A 16,491-nucleotide genomic window follows, 5' to 3' on the forward strand; every position below is an offset into this window, starting at 1 on the left:
AAGAGCCATGGAAAATGCATTTCAATGTTATTTACCATCAATGGACAGTGTCTGAAGGGTTTAAGCAAGGGAGAGACTGGTTCTAATCTCAACTATTGCAGCACCCATAGATGCCAAATTTAGAAGTGATACAGGAAGGCCAATAAGGAGGCAGCTGCAGCAATCCACAGGAGAAGTGATGGTGGCTTGCATCAGTGACAGCCATGGAGATGGAGAGAATTGGACTGATTCTGGATGTGTTTTGAAGTGACAGCTGACAATACTTATTGAGAAATTGGATGTCAAGGATGAAGGAAGAAAGACAGGCTTCAAGAAGGACTGTGTTTTTCAGCTTGACTCAGTGCCATGTACTAAAATGAAGAATGCTGAATGAGGTTTTAGACGGGGGCGAAAATCAAGGGTTCAGTTTCAGCCATGTTAAGTCTGAGATTCCTGAGCGATATAAAAATAGAAATGTCAATGTCTAAGAGTTTGGGAACTCCTGAAGAAGAGAAAGGAAAATGTACGTTTGGAGACAATATCTACATGTTGGTTGTATTTAAAGCATAGCACCACCTCAAGAAAGAGAAGAGGACTATAAGAGAAATACAGGCAGGGAGCCCCAGAATCCAAATATCTAGTGCTAACGAAAGGAAGAAAATGATAGAAGAGACTGTGGAAAGTAACCAAAGAAGTAGAAAGACAAACAGGAGATATTCACAGAAAACGAGCAAGAGAGTATTTCCAGAGGAAGAGAGGAGCCATCTTTGTCTCCATTTGGTTAGTGGTAAATGTAGACATGGTACAAGAGCAGGACTGGGGGGTTTATATCCACAAAAGACAGAAGAGTCCCTTAAAAGAGCAAATGTAGAATGAGAGGAGTGAAAGCCATATGATAAGTGATTGAACAGGGGAAATGAGAGAACGTGTGTGTAGAAATGTGTTGCTAGTGGGTGTTTTTTTGACATTTTTTTTCTGTGAAAGGGAGCAGGAGAATAGATCAGTAACTTCCAAGAGATTGTGTAGTGGGGGGAGGTGGGTTTGGTTTGTTTCTGTAAGGGTAGATAGCTTCCATCAGTATGGCAACATGGTTTGGGAAGTGGATATTTTAAGGAAAAGAGTGGATGCCCAAAGGAGTAAAATGCTTGATAAGGTAAGGCAGGTTGGTACCAGAACATAAGTGACAAGGTTTTCCATTGGTGAAAAAAAAATACTCATCCTCTACTTTAGCAAGGTAAAGTTGTATACATGTGGTGCTCTTTGCATTTAGTGGTAGTGAGATATATATATATATATATATATATATATATATATATATATATATATATATATATATATATAGAGAGAGAGAGAGAGAGAGAGAGAGAGAGAGATTTGGGAGAGAATGATCGTATGGTCATAATGGAAGACCAAGAACTTACAATCTGGAGAAGAGGGGACTTGAAGCTAAGGAAGTGCTTGGAGGAGAAAAATAGCGAATAAGCTGGACAATTTGATATTTAGAGAGCTAAAAAAAATGTACAGATGACTCAGGAACAATGAATAAAGAAATTTCCAGGGAATGTGGGAATGAATAGGTGATCATCATGCATTCTGGTGACTCCTGCAATGGGAACCTTTTGGAAGGAAGTTGGAGGTCTAGTAGATAGCATAATATGTAGTGGAGTCTTAGCACTCGAGTTCGTACAATGAGTGATAATGTCTAGGTAAGATAGTGAAGTATGTTAAGTGGAGGGAGTTATTTTCAGTGACATCCTCACCACCTTGTAGATGTTGGATTCACTAATAGTGACATCAAAAGCAGGAGTGGGCACACCATTGGGATAGCTATTATAAAAACAAAACACAAAGAGAAAATAACATGTTATCTAAAAGGAAGTGGTACAGCCATTATAGGAAGCTTCATGGCCAATCCTCAAAAAAATCAATCATAGAGTTCTCATAATGTCTAGCAATCCCATTTCTAAGTTAAATTAGTCCATTGTTCATTGCTGTACCAAATATCTCAGAGAAGGAATTTTAAAAGAGGATGGAATTGGTTTTGGACCATGGTTTCATAGATTTCAGTGCACAATCGGCTGATTCCACTGACTTTTGGTCCATGGCGCAGCAGAAACACCGTGGAGGAATGTCACAACAAAGGAAAACTGCATACATCGTGGCAACCAGGAAACAAAGACAGAAAAGAGACAAGATTGAATTTCTCCATGGCACTCTACTGACATCCTTATTTATCCAAACAAGGCCACTCCTCCTACTTCCTACCACCTCTCAGCAACACCATCATATTATATATCCAGCACGAGATCAATCCATTGAGTGATTCTGATTCCTGGAATTCAATTAGTTTCCAAAAAGCAACCAAGTCCTGGAGGTATGAGCCTTTAGGAGAAACTAAAACGTGGGTATAATCCTCCCCAAAAGTGAAATCAAAGCTTCAGCAGATATTTATACATCTGTATTCAAAACAACATTATTCGAAGTAACCAAATGTTAGGAACAATCTAAGTGTCCATCAACAGACAAATAAAATGTGGCACATACATAGAATATTATTGAGTCTTAAAAGGAAGGAGGTGCTGACACAGGCTACAATATGGATGAATCCTGAAGACATTATACTCCATAAAATATGCCAAACACATACATTTCTGTTTCTGAAGAGGAAAGCATTCTGGAGATGGATGGTTGTAAGGGATGCAAAACAATGTGAGTGATTTTAATGTCACAGAACTAACTATACAAGTCAAAATGGCTGAACTTGTAAATTTCATGTTATTCATATTGTACCAAGATTTCTTTTTTTAAAAGACTGGAGTTGGAGACCACATATGATTAGGAGCTAAAGTCCTCAGTAACCTTGGGACCTACATAGACAATCTGCAGGTGACACTGAAGACGTGTGAAGGCTCAAAAGATGGGGGCATTTCAGAAGAAAGAACTAATGTCCTAGAGACAACACTGATAAGTACAGAGACCCTACCGCCTCTGCAGGCCTGGAAGGACATGAGATTCAGAGAAAGAAACAAAAAATAATTTAAAATATAAGCAGCTTCCACTTAAAAAAATGAGAAACTAGGAGCTAAGACAGATCTCTGATGATGAGCAAATAGAAACATAAGAAAGATAGCAAACCTCTGAGCTCTTCCTCAGCCTCCTGATCTGAGATAAAGACCTGGTGGACTTTTCCTTCTGCCAGGAGATTCTCCCCACCCTCACCACCCCCTGACCCCCACCAGCTGACCAGTCCTAAACAAGTTTACCTGAAGCCATTGGTCTGCCATTTCACCTTTCTTTGTCAAAGCTAACCAATCCAAAATGAGGGATGGGGAGCCATTCAAGACAACTAAAAACACTTGAAACTTCCAGACACCAAGGGGGTCGGATTTTGATTTCTTCAGCCCCTTCCCACTTTCACAGTACTGGAAGGATGGGTGGGAAGGACCAGGTCTCAATTCAGAAAGACGGCAGATGGTTTCAAAAGTGAAATGGAGAGCACAGGAGACTTTGCTGTTAACTATGAGCTCCAGAAGCCACAAGGGAAGGGAGAAGACAGGTGGTACTCAATCATAGAGAGGTCAGGACAGGAAACCCCTCTCAGTCAATGATTTTACCTTCTGCAGTTTTAGTTCCCTTCATTCAACCCGAGCCCAACACCACTAAATGAAAAATTCCAAAAGTAAACAATTCAAATTTCCAAAATAATTTTATGGTAGTACCACCTTAGTTACTGTTCTATTGCTATGTAGAGACACTATGAACAAGGTGGCATGCAGGGTAAATGATTTAACTGGAGACTTCTTACAGTTTCAGAGGGTGAGTCCACAGTGGGTAGAATAGCAGCAGGTAGGCAAGCATGGTGCAGGAGAAATACCTGAGAGTTCTACATCTGTTCTACAAGTCAGTCGGAGGCAAGTCGGGGGTGGGGAGCTGGCAAAGGCTTTCTGAAACTTCAGAGCCCACCCCGCAGTGACACACCTTCAACTAGGCCACACCTCCTAAACAGTCCCTAAAAGAGTTCTACCAACTGGGCACCAAGTATTCAAATATATGAGCCTGTGTGAGCCATTCTCACTCAAACCACCGCAAATACATTGTTACAGTTATCTGGTTTCATTTCATTTCTTTTCTTGAGTCAGGATTCTCATTGTATACCCAAGGATGGCCTGAAAGTTGTTATGGTAGCGCAGAGTGATCACAAACTCCTCATCCTGTAGCCTTAACCTCTGGAGTACTGGGATTACAGTTGGACACCGATAAAACCATCTTCTCTTTTATTGTTGTTAATCTTCTACTGTGCCTCACTTTTTAAATTAAACATCATAGGGATGTAGGTACAAGAAAATAACTACAATATATAGTTTGGTATTATCTTTGATTTAAGGTAACACTGGATGAGGGGGTTGCCTTAGAATATATCCTGTGAGTAAGAGGAAGTCAGTTCTGTGCCCAATGTCCCTGATGTCATTTACTGGTATGGTGGCTTCAAAGATGGCTGCTCTTAAAGACAGCACTGAAACATCCCTCGATTCAACCTGGAAGGAACGGTCCATTGAGTTGACCTCACTACAATTTGAGAATCTACTAGGTCCATAGGTTCTTGTCAAAAAATAATCATAGCAAAATTGGCAGAGCTGTGTTCATGTTGCAGGTCCACGTGGCTTATAAGTGTATATTCTTTAGCAGGTTGTATGTATCTCTCTTGTCTGTTTCCTTATCTGTAAAATATTCATACTATGCCTAGCTCAGGGGCTTGCCATAAAGATGGACGGGGATAACATGTGGCTAGACCCTAGAGCATGGCAAATCCTCAGTAAACACCTAATGCTTTACTGTATCCTTCCTTTCAACATCTAACCTGACTCCCAGACGTCTCTAGTAATTGAGCTAATCCTCGACTGACCAAATTCTCCAGTAGAGCCAAATAGATCTATCCCTACTTTTCTTCTCCTTACCCTTTCCTGTCTCATTTCACTACTGTTTAGAGCTCTCCATATTCATCCCTCAGATAAATCTGACTCAGCCATCCAGAGCTTTGTTTACATAAATTAATGTATTCCTCAGAGATGATAATGTTTGTTTTTTTTTACTGATATGGTTTTTAGTATTTTTGAACGAAGGTCTCATGTAGACTTGACTGGCTTCTGTAGCTGAAGATGACCTTGAACTCTTGTTCCTGTTTCTTTGTTCCAGTTCTTTAGATTGTACACGTGTACCACCACCCCTGGCGACAGTTGTGTTGTAACTGGGACCTTCAATGGTGCAACAAAACAGAATAAAAACACCTCAACTCCCCCAACCTGACTGGGGTCCTCCTACTGTCTAAGGATAATGTCCTTGAATCCCAAATTATAGTTAGTAGTGGTATCGCCCTGGAGAATGTCAGATTGTCAGAGCTGACTGCAGACCTGCTGCCTCAGAATAATTTGGTAATACCCACACATGGCCCATGTGCACGTTAAAATTTGAAGAGCAATCCACAGTAAGAAGCGTTCAGCTGAAATGAGGGGTGAGGGCACCTTTACAAGGGGAAAGACTTCTACACCCAGAGGAACTATTTCAGAGCTCCAGGGATAGGACTCCCATTACTGCCACCTGGAGTCTGTGGCGTCTCATAGGGACCCAGCTGCTTACCTGCTGTGCTGGATTTTTGGAGCTTCCAGAAGAGTCAGGCTCCAGTTACTGGAATCAGAGGGCTAATTGGCGCCACATGGCTCCAAATCCTGCCAGTTTCAAGGAGAATGACAAGGCTCCCCAAGGAGCCAACCAAATGTAAAGAAAAAGGAGCCAAAGGCAAGGAAGGATGGAGAAGTAAAAGCCAATGCCTGGAAATGTAACTGTAACATTTTAGTTCTCATGCCCCAAAGCGTAAAAAGATAGAGCATTCGCTCAGAACCATTTCATTGCCCTGTCAGTTCATCTGTCTTTAGCCTCATCCAGCCTAGCAACAGTTGTTAGCTTGAACTCCAGCTCTTGGTTTCTCTTTGGTCAGTGATAGAGGTCAGGTTGGTCCGCAGAGGAATCAAGGCATTCAGCTGCAGTCAGATTGACTGATAATTGGACCAAAAAATGGGCTACCTGGCTAACGAAGAAGCAGAACGCATTGTGAGGCTGTTTCTTGAAATGAAAGGGTGTGACTTTGGGTGAAGGTTCATTTTTGGCTCCCTTTCTCTGTTCTTCTGGTCACCCTGAATAATGCTACCCATAATATTGTCACCTCTACATTCATGTCATATACTTAACCTTCTAAGTGCTTCTTGTCTGTGACCATGATCTCATTTCATTCTCCCCAACAACTCAAAGTGAACAGGATCAGAGACAGGTTAATTATAATGTATGCTGAGCACCCAGGCCTAGCCAAGATGTGGCATTCTATTATTTACTGGGTTTGAGCTGTCTTGCAATGGAAATTCTGGGTGGTCAAGGGTACCAAAGTCTGACAGCATGTAGCTGGTAGTGCTGGGATTTCGGGACCTGCCAAGGAGATTTGGCTCCAGCTGGATCACGGATGTGCTCAGCTTCTGAGGATGTCTGCTCCTCTACCTTGAGGGCTGGGGGAGGAGCAGTCACCTTACCTCTTTGGCAGGACAGATAGCAGCTGTGAGGGGATAATGGATGTGAAAGTACTTTTTCTCAAATGAGGTAATAGGTGTCAATATGCAAAGAAGCACATGGGTCTAAAAGGTTGTTACTATGAAACAGAAGGAAAAGGCTAGAACTTGTTCTTGGATCACTGAATGGAGACAACTACCCTAGTGTAAGATGAGCAGGTACTGAAGAGACATTGGGTAGCAAAAGGGACAGAATGAAGGTGTTGCATGTTTGGGAGCAAAGGACAGAAGTAAATAGCCTATGCCAGAAATAAAGCAGTGAAGGGCTTATGAGCTCTGGTTGCTTCATAATTTTCTCAGAGTTACCCTGTTTGGAGACACCAGAAGCCAAGTCAGAAGCCTAGTTTCCCCAGGAAGGCAGTCATATGGCCTTTGGAGAGCTGAGCTCCTCTCATCTATCACTGCTTGCCTTCAGTGACACCCCCAAGTCTCCAGACACTTAGCAAATTTCAGAGGGACTGGGCTTCAGACACTAAAAAATGCAAACCTCAGGAGGAAAGGAAGACCTTCCATGTGGATTCTAAAATGGCCTCCTGGGTCTGTTAATAGAGGTTTTCCCCATGACCCAAGATGTGTGGGAAGGCGTAGGTACTGAGAGGCATCACATACTTGTAGAATTGAGAAGGATCCAGTTAGGGATAGTTAGTTCAGCTCTGGAACAACCTTAATGAGGAATGAAATGTGATTACATTTCACCTGGAGCCATCACTTCTGTGATGAAGAGTAGCTTTGTCCCCTGTGAGAGAAAGAGAGAGCTTGGGTTCCCATCTCTCTCCACACTCTGTCCTTTCCTGGCCAGCCAGAAACATCTTCCATATCCTCCATGGCCCCTTCTCCACCCTTTCCAACCTTTCACTGAATGTACAAGGTTGACTTAGTTGTCAAATTTATCCACTGGTCTCAATCGCACTCTAATTTTTCTACACATCAGATGCTTGTCCTTTCTCTTCCAGCTAGACTGGTGAGACTTGTAGCTCTTCATAGCCAAAGACCTAAAGCTCCTCAGTGTTCTCAGGGATGGGCTGTCTGAGTAGGTACTCAATAAATACTCATTGACTGAAAATTGTGGGTGAGAAGAATAAAGCAAAACATGTCACTAAAGGCTCTCAGCTCATTTGTTGCTCTGGCTCCAACAGCTGTTACTATGTTTTCATCAGTACTGGTGGTGTGGTACCTCAAGGACCACTGAAGACTGAAGTGTCTCCAGCTTCAGAAAAAGAAAAGTGGGGAGAATCTGGATTATTAGTGGTTGGGATGGGAAGCTGAGTTGAGAACACTACAAAATACTTCCTTGTCATACTTGCAGCCTCTTTGGTGCCCACACCACGGTCTGTGCAGCCCAACAGGTTCTCAATCATCCACTCTGCCCCACTTGGTACCCACATTGGCAACCAGTTTATGTCATTCCAGGAAGAGGCTGCTTATTGTCTCGGAGACTGGATGACGGGAGACAAAGGCTCATTTGAGCAGCAACCTCAAGACTGAGGCAAGATGGTAGCCCAAGACAGTGTTCTCTGGCTCACTTTAAATCCAAACTTGTGCCTACCAGCAGACACTGAAGTCAGAAAAACAACTCAGGTCACACTCTCAAAGAGCTCCTGTCTCCAAAACATCCGTATCCAGGACAATAGCCAAACCACTGCTGCTTTGTGCCTTTCAGTTAGAAAGAGTTCATTTCGTCTTACTATGGTAGGAAGAAAGGAGGGAGCCAGCTTCTAGATTTGCCTTGTAGAGGCTTGCCCTATCCTAGCATCCCTTTCTACCTCCATAAGGGATAAGAGACCTCCATGGTCTCCAGGCCATGTTAGGTACAGTTAGAGTACATGTGGCTGCAATCATATCAACCCTGGTGGCGGAGAGAACTAGCTGCAAGGTCTTTGCTGGACTATCATTTACCTTGTATACAATTGTTCCAGATCTCATCTCCTCCACAAATAGTCAAAAGCTTACTCTAATTAGTTGGTTCCTGATAAACAACCTAACTGCTTGAACCCACCTGCCACTGAAGTATTTGGTATTCTCAGTCAACAATGCATCGCTCTTACAATGTCAAAGCCTCCCACATCCTTTACAGACCTTGTACTAGTTTTGATTAATTAACTCCTACTCCTCTATTTTGAAGGACCCTGGATAGAATTTTAGAGAATAGATATACTGAGGTAAGGAACCTAGATTCATCTGCTATGCCTGAAATTCTGAGGATACAGGGGAACCAATCAGGTTGCTAAGATGCAGCGCCCCTTCTCTCTGGCCCTCTCTCTTCCATCTCTGCCTGATTTGTCCTTCTCCTAGACCCTCATTTCCTGTCTTACTAACTCCCTTGTCCCTGGGACCCAGTGTTCCACAAACTCCACTGTCCTTAAACCCACATTCCTCAGGGCTCTTCATCCAAATGCTACACCTGGGCCTATCAGCCTGAAGTACGGTCACTCTAGCCCTTGGCGTAGAAGCTTTTATTCAGCTTTGTGAAGTGATAACCTCCAGGAGCTTACGTTGTAAGCGTCAAGAGAACAACCTGGAATCTTCCCCAGGTGTGAGGGAAGTGTTTCCTCTTCCCCAGCCTTGGCTGGGTTTCAGATCTGTCAGGAGCCTCAAGAACCTCCGCTTCTGGCCCACAGGAGCCATTTTCCAGCTGTCCCATTAAGTGAAATAAGTTGGCATTATATACCATTGTGTAAAGTAATGGTCCCGAACATTAGCACGCTCGTTTATATATGCCACCTAAATAGTTCCTTTTTATATATTACCTAATAGACATTAAAGTTTAAAATTGCACAAGGACTTCATGAAATGTTCCCTATTCTCGAATGACTTCACATTTCCTTCCCCAGTTATTTGCCTGCTTTTGTGGCCTATTCCCTGGAGGGGGGGTTAGATTTCTTTAGGGAGTTAATAGCCAATTAAGATAGGTGATACCAGTTAACTTCAGAACAATACATGTGCATGTGGGCTTCTTCTAGAGTCCCAACACCATAGAGAATGAGTGTGACTTGTAATTCCCGTGGCACCAGTTTCTCCTGAAGACAAGTAGCTTCTCCTTCCTAGCTCCCTCTTACTCCAGTATGAGCTATGATGGTAGTCATCGCTTCAGCTTGTCCCAAAGCATGTAGGAAATTAAGTTGTGATCTCCCAGGTATCATAGCCAGAACCATAATTGATGTCCCTCCCAGCTGGTTTTGAGGCTTAGTTCCCTTTGCATCTTTTTTGCTCCCATCTTCCCCTTCCCCCAGTCATGTGATGCAGGAAGAGAGCGCAAATGATATGGAATGTGTGCAGCTGCCAGCAAAGACACTGCGACAAGTGACCATTCACCGAGACCCTATAAATGGCTTTGGCTTCGTGGCTGGCAGTGAGAGGCCTGTGGTGGTTCGATCTGTGAGGCCAGGTAGGTGTCCCTCAGAGGGTACGTCCAGCCCCTGGCTTTTATCTTCGATACCTACCTATCTTCCAAGAAAGCGGAGCATCCAAGTATATGGGATTACAGGGTAATTTACCAAGAGTAGGTAAAGATTTACCAACTAATGACAAACCACTGAGGTGACTTGGAGCCTGAGACGAAAACTGCAGTTAAGAAATTTTGAGGAAAAACAAAACAAAACAAACCTTCCCTTTGCACTGAATATGCATAGGAGAGATGTCATACCTTGGACGAGAAAGTACCATTCAATTTAATTCAATGAGTATTTATAGAATGCCTACTCTAAGCCCAGCAGTGTTGCAGGGAAGCGCAAGACACAGCTCCTGTCCTCAAGAATCTGGGGGCCAGAGAGATGTCTTAGTGCATCAAAGCACTTGCTGTGCAGGCTGATGACCTAAGTTTGATCTCTGGAACCCACATAAACATGGAAGAATCAACTCCACAAAGATGGTCTCTGTGTTCTCTGATGCACACACACACTCAGAGAGAGAGAGAGAGAGACAGAGAGAGACAGAGACTCAGATGGGTGAGGAGGAGTCTCTAGTCTGTGAAGACTGAGAAAGATGAGCCAGTGAAGACAAGAAAATAAGATCAAGACCACTGGTGGGATGGGAAAAGGAAAGCAGGACCAACTGTCTCCAGGCCAGACTGGCACAAAAGCTGCCATTGATGAAGCATCTCCCATATTCTTTATTTCTTTTTCTTTAGTTCTCAGGGCAAAATCTACAAGGTAAGAGGCACCACTACCATTTTAAAAATGTGGAAACTGAGGCAGAGCAGGATCGGTCACCTAGGAAGCAGCTGGACAAGTGTTTGCTCAGAGTCTGTCGAGTAGGTGAGGGGCAAGTTGGGCTTGAAAGGGACCACATGGGATAGAAAAAGGAATGAGCACCCTGCCCACAAGCAGTAAGCCCTGCTATCATGAATGAAATAGAGCCAGAGCATGGTTCTGTTTGAATCTCCTATGCACTGACAGAAAAGACCTTTATTTCTCCCTTGCTAGGCCTGAGGCTTGAGATGTTTACAATGGTTTCTCACTCAGTCAAAAGGAGCAGCCAGAGTACGAACCGGTCTTGCAGAAATTTGATGAATTTCACTATCCTCAAAGGAAAGGAAAAAATATTTTTCTGTAAACTCTCTTCAACTGGAGGGCACAAGCAAACAAAATTCAATACAGGAGTTTGTGGTAACGTACGGCTCCTGAGTCAGTCATGCAGTTTGGCAAAAAATGGTTTTGTCTTCTGATCGGGAATCATATTTGTCTTGGAAAGAAGGCATAGGTAAATCTTAGTATAACAACAGACCACAAGGAAACCCTACTTTAACTTCAAAGTTAACAGAATTTCAAGACTGGAAAAAAGCCCTCCCTGAATCCCATCCCTGAAAAAGGAAAGGAAATAGGTTAAAGTAGCCTCCTCCTAAGAGACTGTGATTTTCATTTTATTGGCTTTTTGTTTGTTTTGGAGACAGGGTCTTGCACAGCCCTGGATGGCTTGATATCAGCTATGTAGCCCAGACTGGCTTTGGACTTAAATAATTGTCCTGCCTCAGTCTCTCTCCAGTGTTAGGGTTATAGGCATGCACCACCACATCCAGTTGATGTGGTCCTGCAGAGTGAGCCCAGGACCCAGTGCATGCTAAACAAACACTCTACTAACAGAGTTATATCCCTAGACAAATAGTTGTTTTTGACAGAAATGGATAGAAGGAATACAGCAAATGGAAGATCCAATAACCACCATTTATCCATTTCTCACGAACAGTGATCATCTGTTTTGTAACCTTTGTTTTGTTCTATTGGTGAGACAACCTTTTATGCAGCCCAAGGTGGCCTTTAACATGATGTGGGATTCAGACTGGCCTTCAACTCCTGATCTGCCTACCTCCACTTCCCAAGTACTAGGATCGCAGGTGTGAGCTGCTCTACCTGGCTTAGTCAGCTATTTTAAGTACTAGACATTCATCATCTCATTTATCTTCCCACCATTCTTATGATGTATGGGTGCTGTCATTTTCTCAGTTAACAGATAAGCGACTAGGAGACAATTCAAAGTCTCACTCAAGGTCACACAGTTAGCAACTGCAGGATTAGAGTCCAGTTCAGTGGCTGCAAAGAGTATGACTGTCAACTGCACGCCTACAATTCCTGAAGTCACTGAGCTGGCAGGACGCATGCCCTACTAAATTCCCTCGCTGTTCCATTGGTGACTCCTTCTTGCTGTGCCAGCACATGAGTCCCTGGCTCCAGAGCCATTGATATATGCTCAGGTGACTCTTTTTATTTTTGTACTTGTATTTTGGACCTCACTTATGCTGGGCTAGAACAAATCCTTAATTCTCGACTGTCTTCACACCGGGTCTTGTCACAGGGTCTTGCTAATTTTCCCAGACTGGCTTTGAACTTACTTAGTAGCTCTGGCACTCTTGAACTTCAGATCTTCCCATCTCAGCCTCCCTAGCAGGTGGGATTGTAGGCCTGTGCCATCACACCTGGTCTTGAGTGACATATTTGCTGTGTGTATGTTTTGGGGGGATAAATAGGCAGCACATTTCCTTGTAGAGAGAAAAGTTGGAAGCTGGCCTATTAAAATGGCTATAAATAACAATCAAGGTCATGCTGGATCTGACTCCTTACTCTCTCCCAGTTTCTGAAAAGATTTTTTTTTCAAGAAAGAAAAAGAAGGAAAAAAAGGAAGGAAGAACATTTTCCTAGATAGCAGAGGCAGCACAGCCCATGATACCGCTCTGTCCCACACTTTACCCTAACCAAGGCATAAAGCTTCCCCACAGATCTGTTCTTAACCTCACCACAGGAGACAGGAAGGGAAACTGGGAAAGGCAGCAAGCGGATTTCCTGCTGCCTAAGGGACCTGTACTTTGTTTACACATTTGTAATGGATAGTGTCCCTCAATGTTGGAAACTGTTAAACCCTATAAGTCTCAAAATCCATTCCCCCTCTCCAAGCATAGGAATAAATATGAATAATATTGAAGTGAGAATATTCTTCCCTCTGCTCTTGTCATTGTACCCACCTCTAGCAGTCTGGAAGCCATTCGTTGTACCTGAGTAAATCTTTCAAATGAGACACAAGTCTCTGTTCCTCTTTAGAGCCAGTCAGGCACTTACCAACCATGTGTGAGTTTGGAGACATGGGCTCCGATACCACGCTTTGCTAAAGGAGCTATACTCCATTCTCTTTCTTCATTCCTCTGTCCTCTATGGGCAGAAGCCAGAAGTAGAACAGCTCTGCCACCACACCTCAGTCTCCATCATCACCTCAGAATTCCTCCACTGGAGTTCTCTCTCTTTATTGGCTTGACTCCCTCAGGCACCATGGCTTTTGCCTAGATGTGCACTTTCCTGGCAGTAGCTCTGAGCCCTCATGCCTCTCTCCTCTCCTCTGCAGGAGGCCCCTCTGAGGACAAGCTCCTGGCTGGTGACCAGATTGTGGCTATTAATGAGGAGGACGTGAGTGAAGCCCCCAGGGAGAGGTTCATAGAACTCATCAGGTAACAGGGGCCTCTGGGGCCTTGACAGGAACTGAGCAGTGTCTCTACCCCGGTCCCACCAGTAGCAAAGGGCTACCTGTATTCTTCAAGGCCTTAGGGAAAAACCCTCTGAGGAAGAACAGTTCCAGCTAGAGCTTCTGGCCAACTACAACTGTGGGTATCAGCCAATAGAAGTCACCACAGGCCTCATATACTCTGCCAGTGACATGAGTAGACAAAATGATGTGCCTTGCTGCTCTGTTCTACCCAACTTTTCTCTGCACCCAAGCCCTTTTGCTTTGGAATTTTGAAGTTTTTGGAGTTACTGTGCAGTGGGACGTGCCAAGTGATTGATGAGAATCCGACACGCACACACACACACACACACACACACACACACACACACACACACATACATGCACACACACACCAGAGGGGGGTGGAGAGAGAGAGAGAGAGAGAGAGAGAGAGAGAGAGAGAGAGAGAGAGAGATTGGTTGGTTGGTTGGTTGATTGGTTGGTTGGTTGGTTGGCTGTCTGGTTGGTTGGTTGGTTGGTTGGTTGGTTGGTTGGTTGGTTGGTTGGCTGTCTGGTTGGTTGGCTGTCTGGTTGGTTGGTTGGTTGGTTGGCTGTCTGGTTGGTTGGCTGTCTGGTTGGTTGGTTGGTTGGTTGGTTGGTTGGTTGGTTGGTTGATTGGTTGGCTGTCTGGTTGGTTGGTTGGTTGGTTGGTTGGTTGATTGATTGGTTGGTTGGTTGGTTGATTCTGTCCTCAGTATTCATGCCACCGTAATGTCTTCAACAGATGATGGGAGCCACTGAGAAAGAAAAGTCTCAGTCATTCGTGAATTCAGAGTAATCAATCTATTTGCCCACCCCTTACATTCACACATGTGCATACAGATACACACACACACACACACACACACACACACACACACACCTTGTCCCATACTACATGCTCACACCTTTGCATAGTTTTCTTCATAAGAAATAGGATAAAAGTGAGGACTAACTAAATTCAGTGAACTAACTTCAGTTTGGAGAACTTTGGTTTCTCTCTCTCTCTCTCTCTCTCTCTCTCTCTCTCTCTCTCTCTCTCTCTCTCTGCCGTATGTAATCTTCCTTCATCTTTGCATCTGCCTTCTCCTGTACTTGGTTCAGAGTGTTTTTCTTCTCTTCTATCTTTTCGAAAGTCTCCACAGCCCACCTGTTCCCAGAGACACTCCCTAACTTTCAGAGGCTGACTTTGCACTCTGTGTACAATACAACAGGCTCCTATCTGCTTGATGGGTTTTGGAATTCTGGGCTCTGTCTTCTTTGTCATATACCCCCTGTAGCTCCAAATACCTCTGGTCCCTAATGACCCTTGTTTGTCTCTTCTTCAAGTTCAACTCTCTTTTATATTGCCCTACTCCTCACACTATCCCCTTCACCCTCCACTACTACACCAGTACAGAGAGAACTCCCCTTTACCCCATTGTTACGTATGCTGGAGTTCTTTCAGCCAGGCCCCTCAGAAGTCCTTCTTTGTTTCTAGTAGATATCTTCATACCCTAGAGCCAAGTAGTCCAATTTTGAGAGGAATTCTGGAGCTCCTTCAGTGTAAAAACAAACCTTACTCTTTTGATAACTCAGGTGCTAATGGCTCATTCATTCATTCATCCATTTGCCCAATGAATATGCATTATTGTCTACTATGTACCAGATACTACTTTAGGCATTGAAGACACAGCAATGAATAAGAGACAAAACTTCTTGGCTCATTAGCATTTGCAATCTAGTGAAAAGAAACTCCACTAACAGTGAACAGGGTAAGTAATTGTATGTGCAATATATAAGAAATAAGTAAAGATTTTGAAGGTCAGATTTCTGGGCACAAGAGTGAAGAATGTAAACTTAAATGGTGTCCACTATTGGCTTCATTGAGAAGCTGTTGGGGTTGGGGATTCAGCTCAGTGGTAGAATGCTTGCCTAGCAAGTGCAAGGCCCTGGGTTTGGTCCTCAGCTCTGGGGGGAGGGGGAGAAGGTGTCATGTGAAGAAAGACTTGGAGGTGGCAAAGCCATTGGCGAAAGAAGAGCTAGTGTAAAGGTTCTTAAGACAGTACTATGTCATCCCTGAAGGAGGAACAGGGGAGATGCCCCAGGAATCTGGTAAGATAAAGGATGAAACATTGTGGAAGAAAAGTCAAGATTGTGGAGAGTCCTATAATTCACTGTAAAAACTGTTTTTCTTTGTAATGGAATGGGGAGACCTGGCAAGGACTGGAGCAGGTGACCAAATGTCCCTTCTCTATTCAAGATGAACTGCTTCCTGAAGATTCTCCCTATAATCCAGATCTTTGCTCTGGTAACTTTCTAGATCTCAGAGTTGATTGGTCAATGGACTTTGCCTCAACAAATGTGGGAAATGTTCACTAGAAGTTCTTAGGCAAGAGTCTTAGGCAAAACATGAATAACCAAAATCAAGATAGATTTCATATTGTTGCTCCTGCTGGTTGTGGTAGTGATGGTATTTGAAAGAGGGTCTTACTGTGTAGTCCATGCTGGCCTCAAACTCATGATCTTCCTGCCTCTGCCACCTAAGCACTAGAATTATAGGTGTATGGGTTAGACCCAGCATGACTCTCCTTGAATGCCTTTGAATAAACATTTGAAAAAGGCCAACAAGAAGAGGGAAAACTCCTTCAGGAAAAACTAGTCCCATTTCACTCAGTTATTTTAAAAAATTATATATTCCTGGGAGAGAATTTTCATAACCCACAGCCTCTTTGAATGTTGGCATAATTCTTGTCGGAAGAGTTTTGGATTCTTCATCCTTTTGAATATTTGCTATGTGGAGAGTCTGGGTTTCCATCTGTTGCTCCCTGGCTCTCATTTCTTCATCCCTCAATTAAAACAAATCTGCTGAGTATGAGTCACAATGACCAAATGACCTCCTTTGGGTTTTTTCTTTGAGTTTCTCTTCTCACTTAAATACCAAATTGCCAATAACCGT

At 43.5% G+C, this 16,491-nt stretch overlaps 1 protein-coding gene across 6 annotated transcripts in view; it reads left to right on the forward strand.

Annotated features, from left to right (window-relative positions):
* The window catches only part of Frmpd3 (FERM and PDZ domain containing 3), a 149,883-nt gene that overhangs the window by 69,397 nt on the left and 63,995 nt on the right, over window positions 1-16,491 (forward strand). For 2 of the 6 annotated variants that reach the window (XM_039100596.2, XM_039100595.2), the window contains exons 2-3: window positions 9,821-9,975; window positions 13,416-13,518. The exons of 2 other annotated variants lie outside the window; for them this stretch is intronic. In XM_039100596.2, the coding sequence (XP_038956524.1) occupies window positions 9,828-9,975; window positions 13,416-13,518 (251 nt within the window). In that variant the 5' untranslated portion in view covers window positions 9,821-9,827. Of the gene's footprint in view, window positions 1-9,820; window positions 9,976-13,415; window positions 13,519-15,201; window positions 15,308-16,491 lie in introns of those variants that run through there. 2 more of the 6 variants (XM_039100597.2, XM_039100599.2) reach the window with 2 other exon arrangements.

The sequence above is a fragment of the Rattus norvegicus genome, chromosome X, assembly GCF_036323735.1.
Source record: "Rattus norvegicus strain BN/NHsdMcwi chromosome X, GRCr8, whole genome shotgun sequence".
In the NCBI taxonomy this organism is placed as follows: domain Eukaryota; kingdom Metazoa; phylum Chordata; class Mammalia; order Rodentia; family Muridae; genus Rattus; species Rattus norvegicus.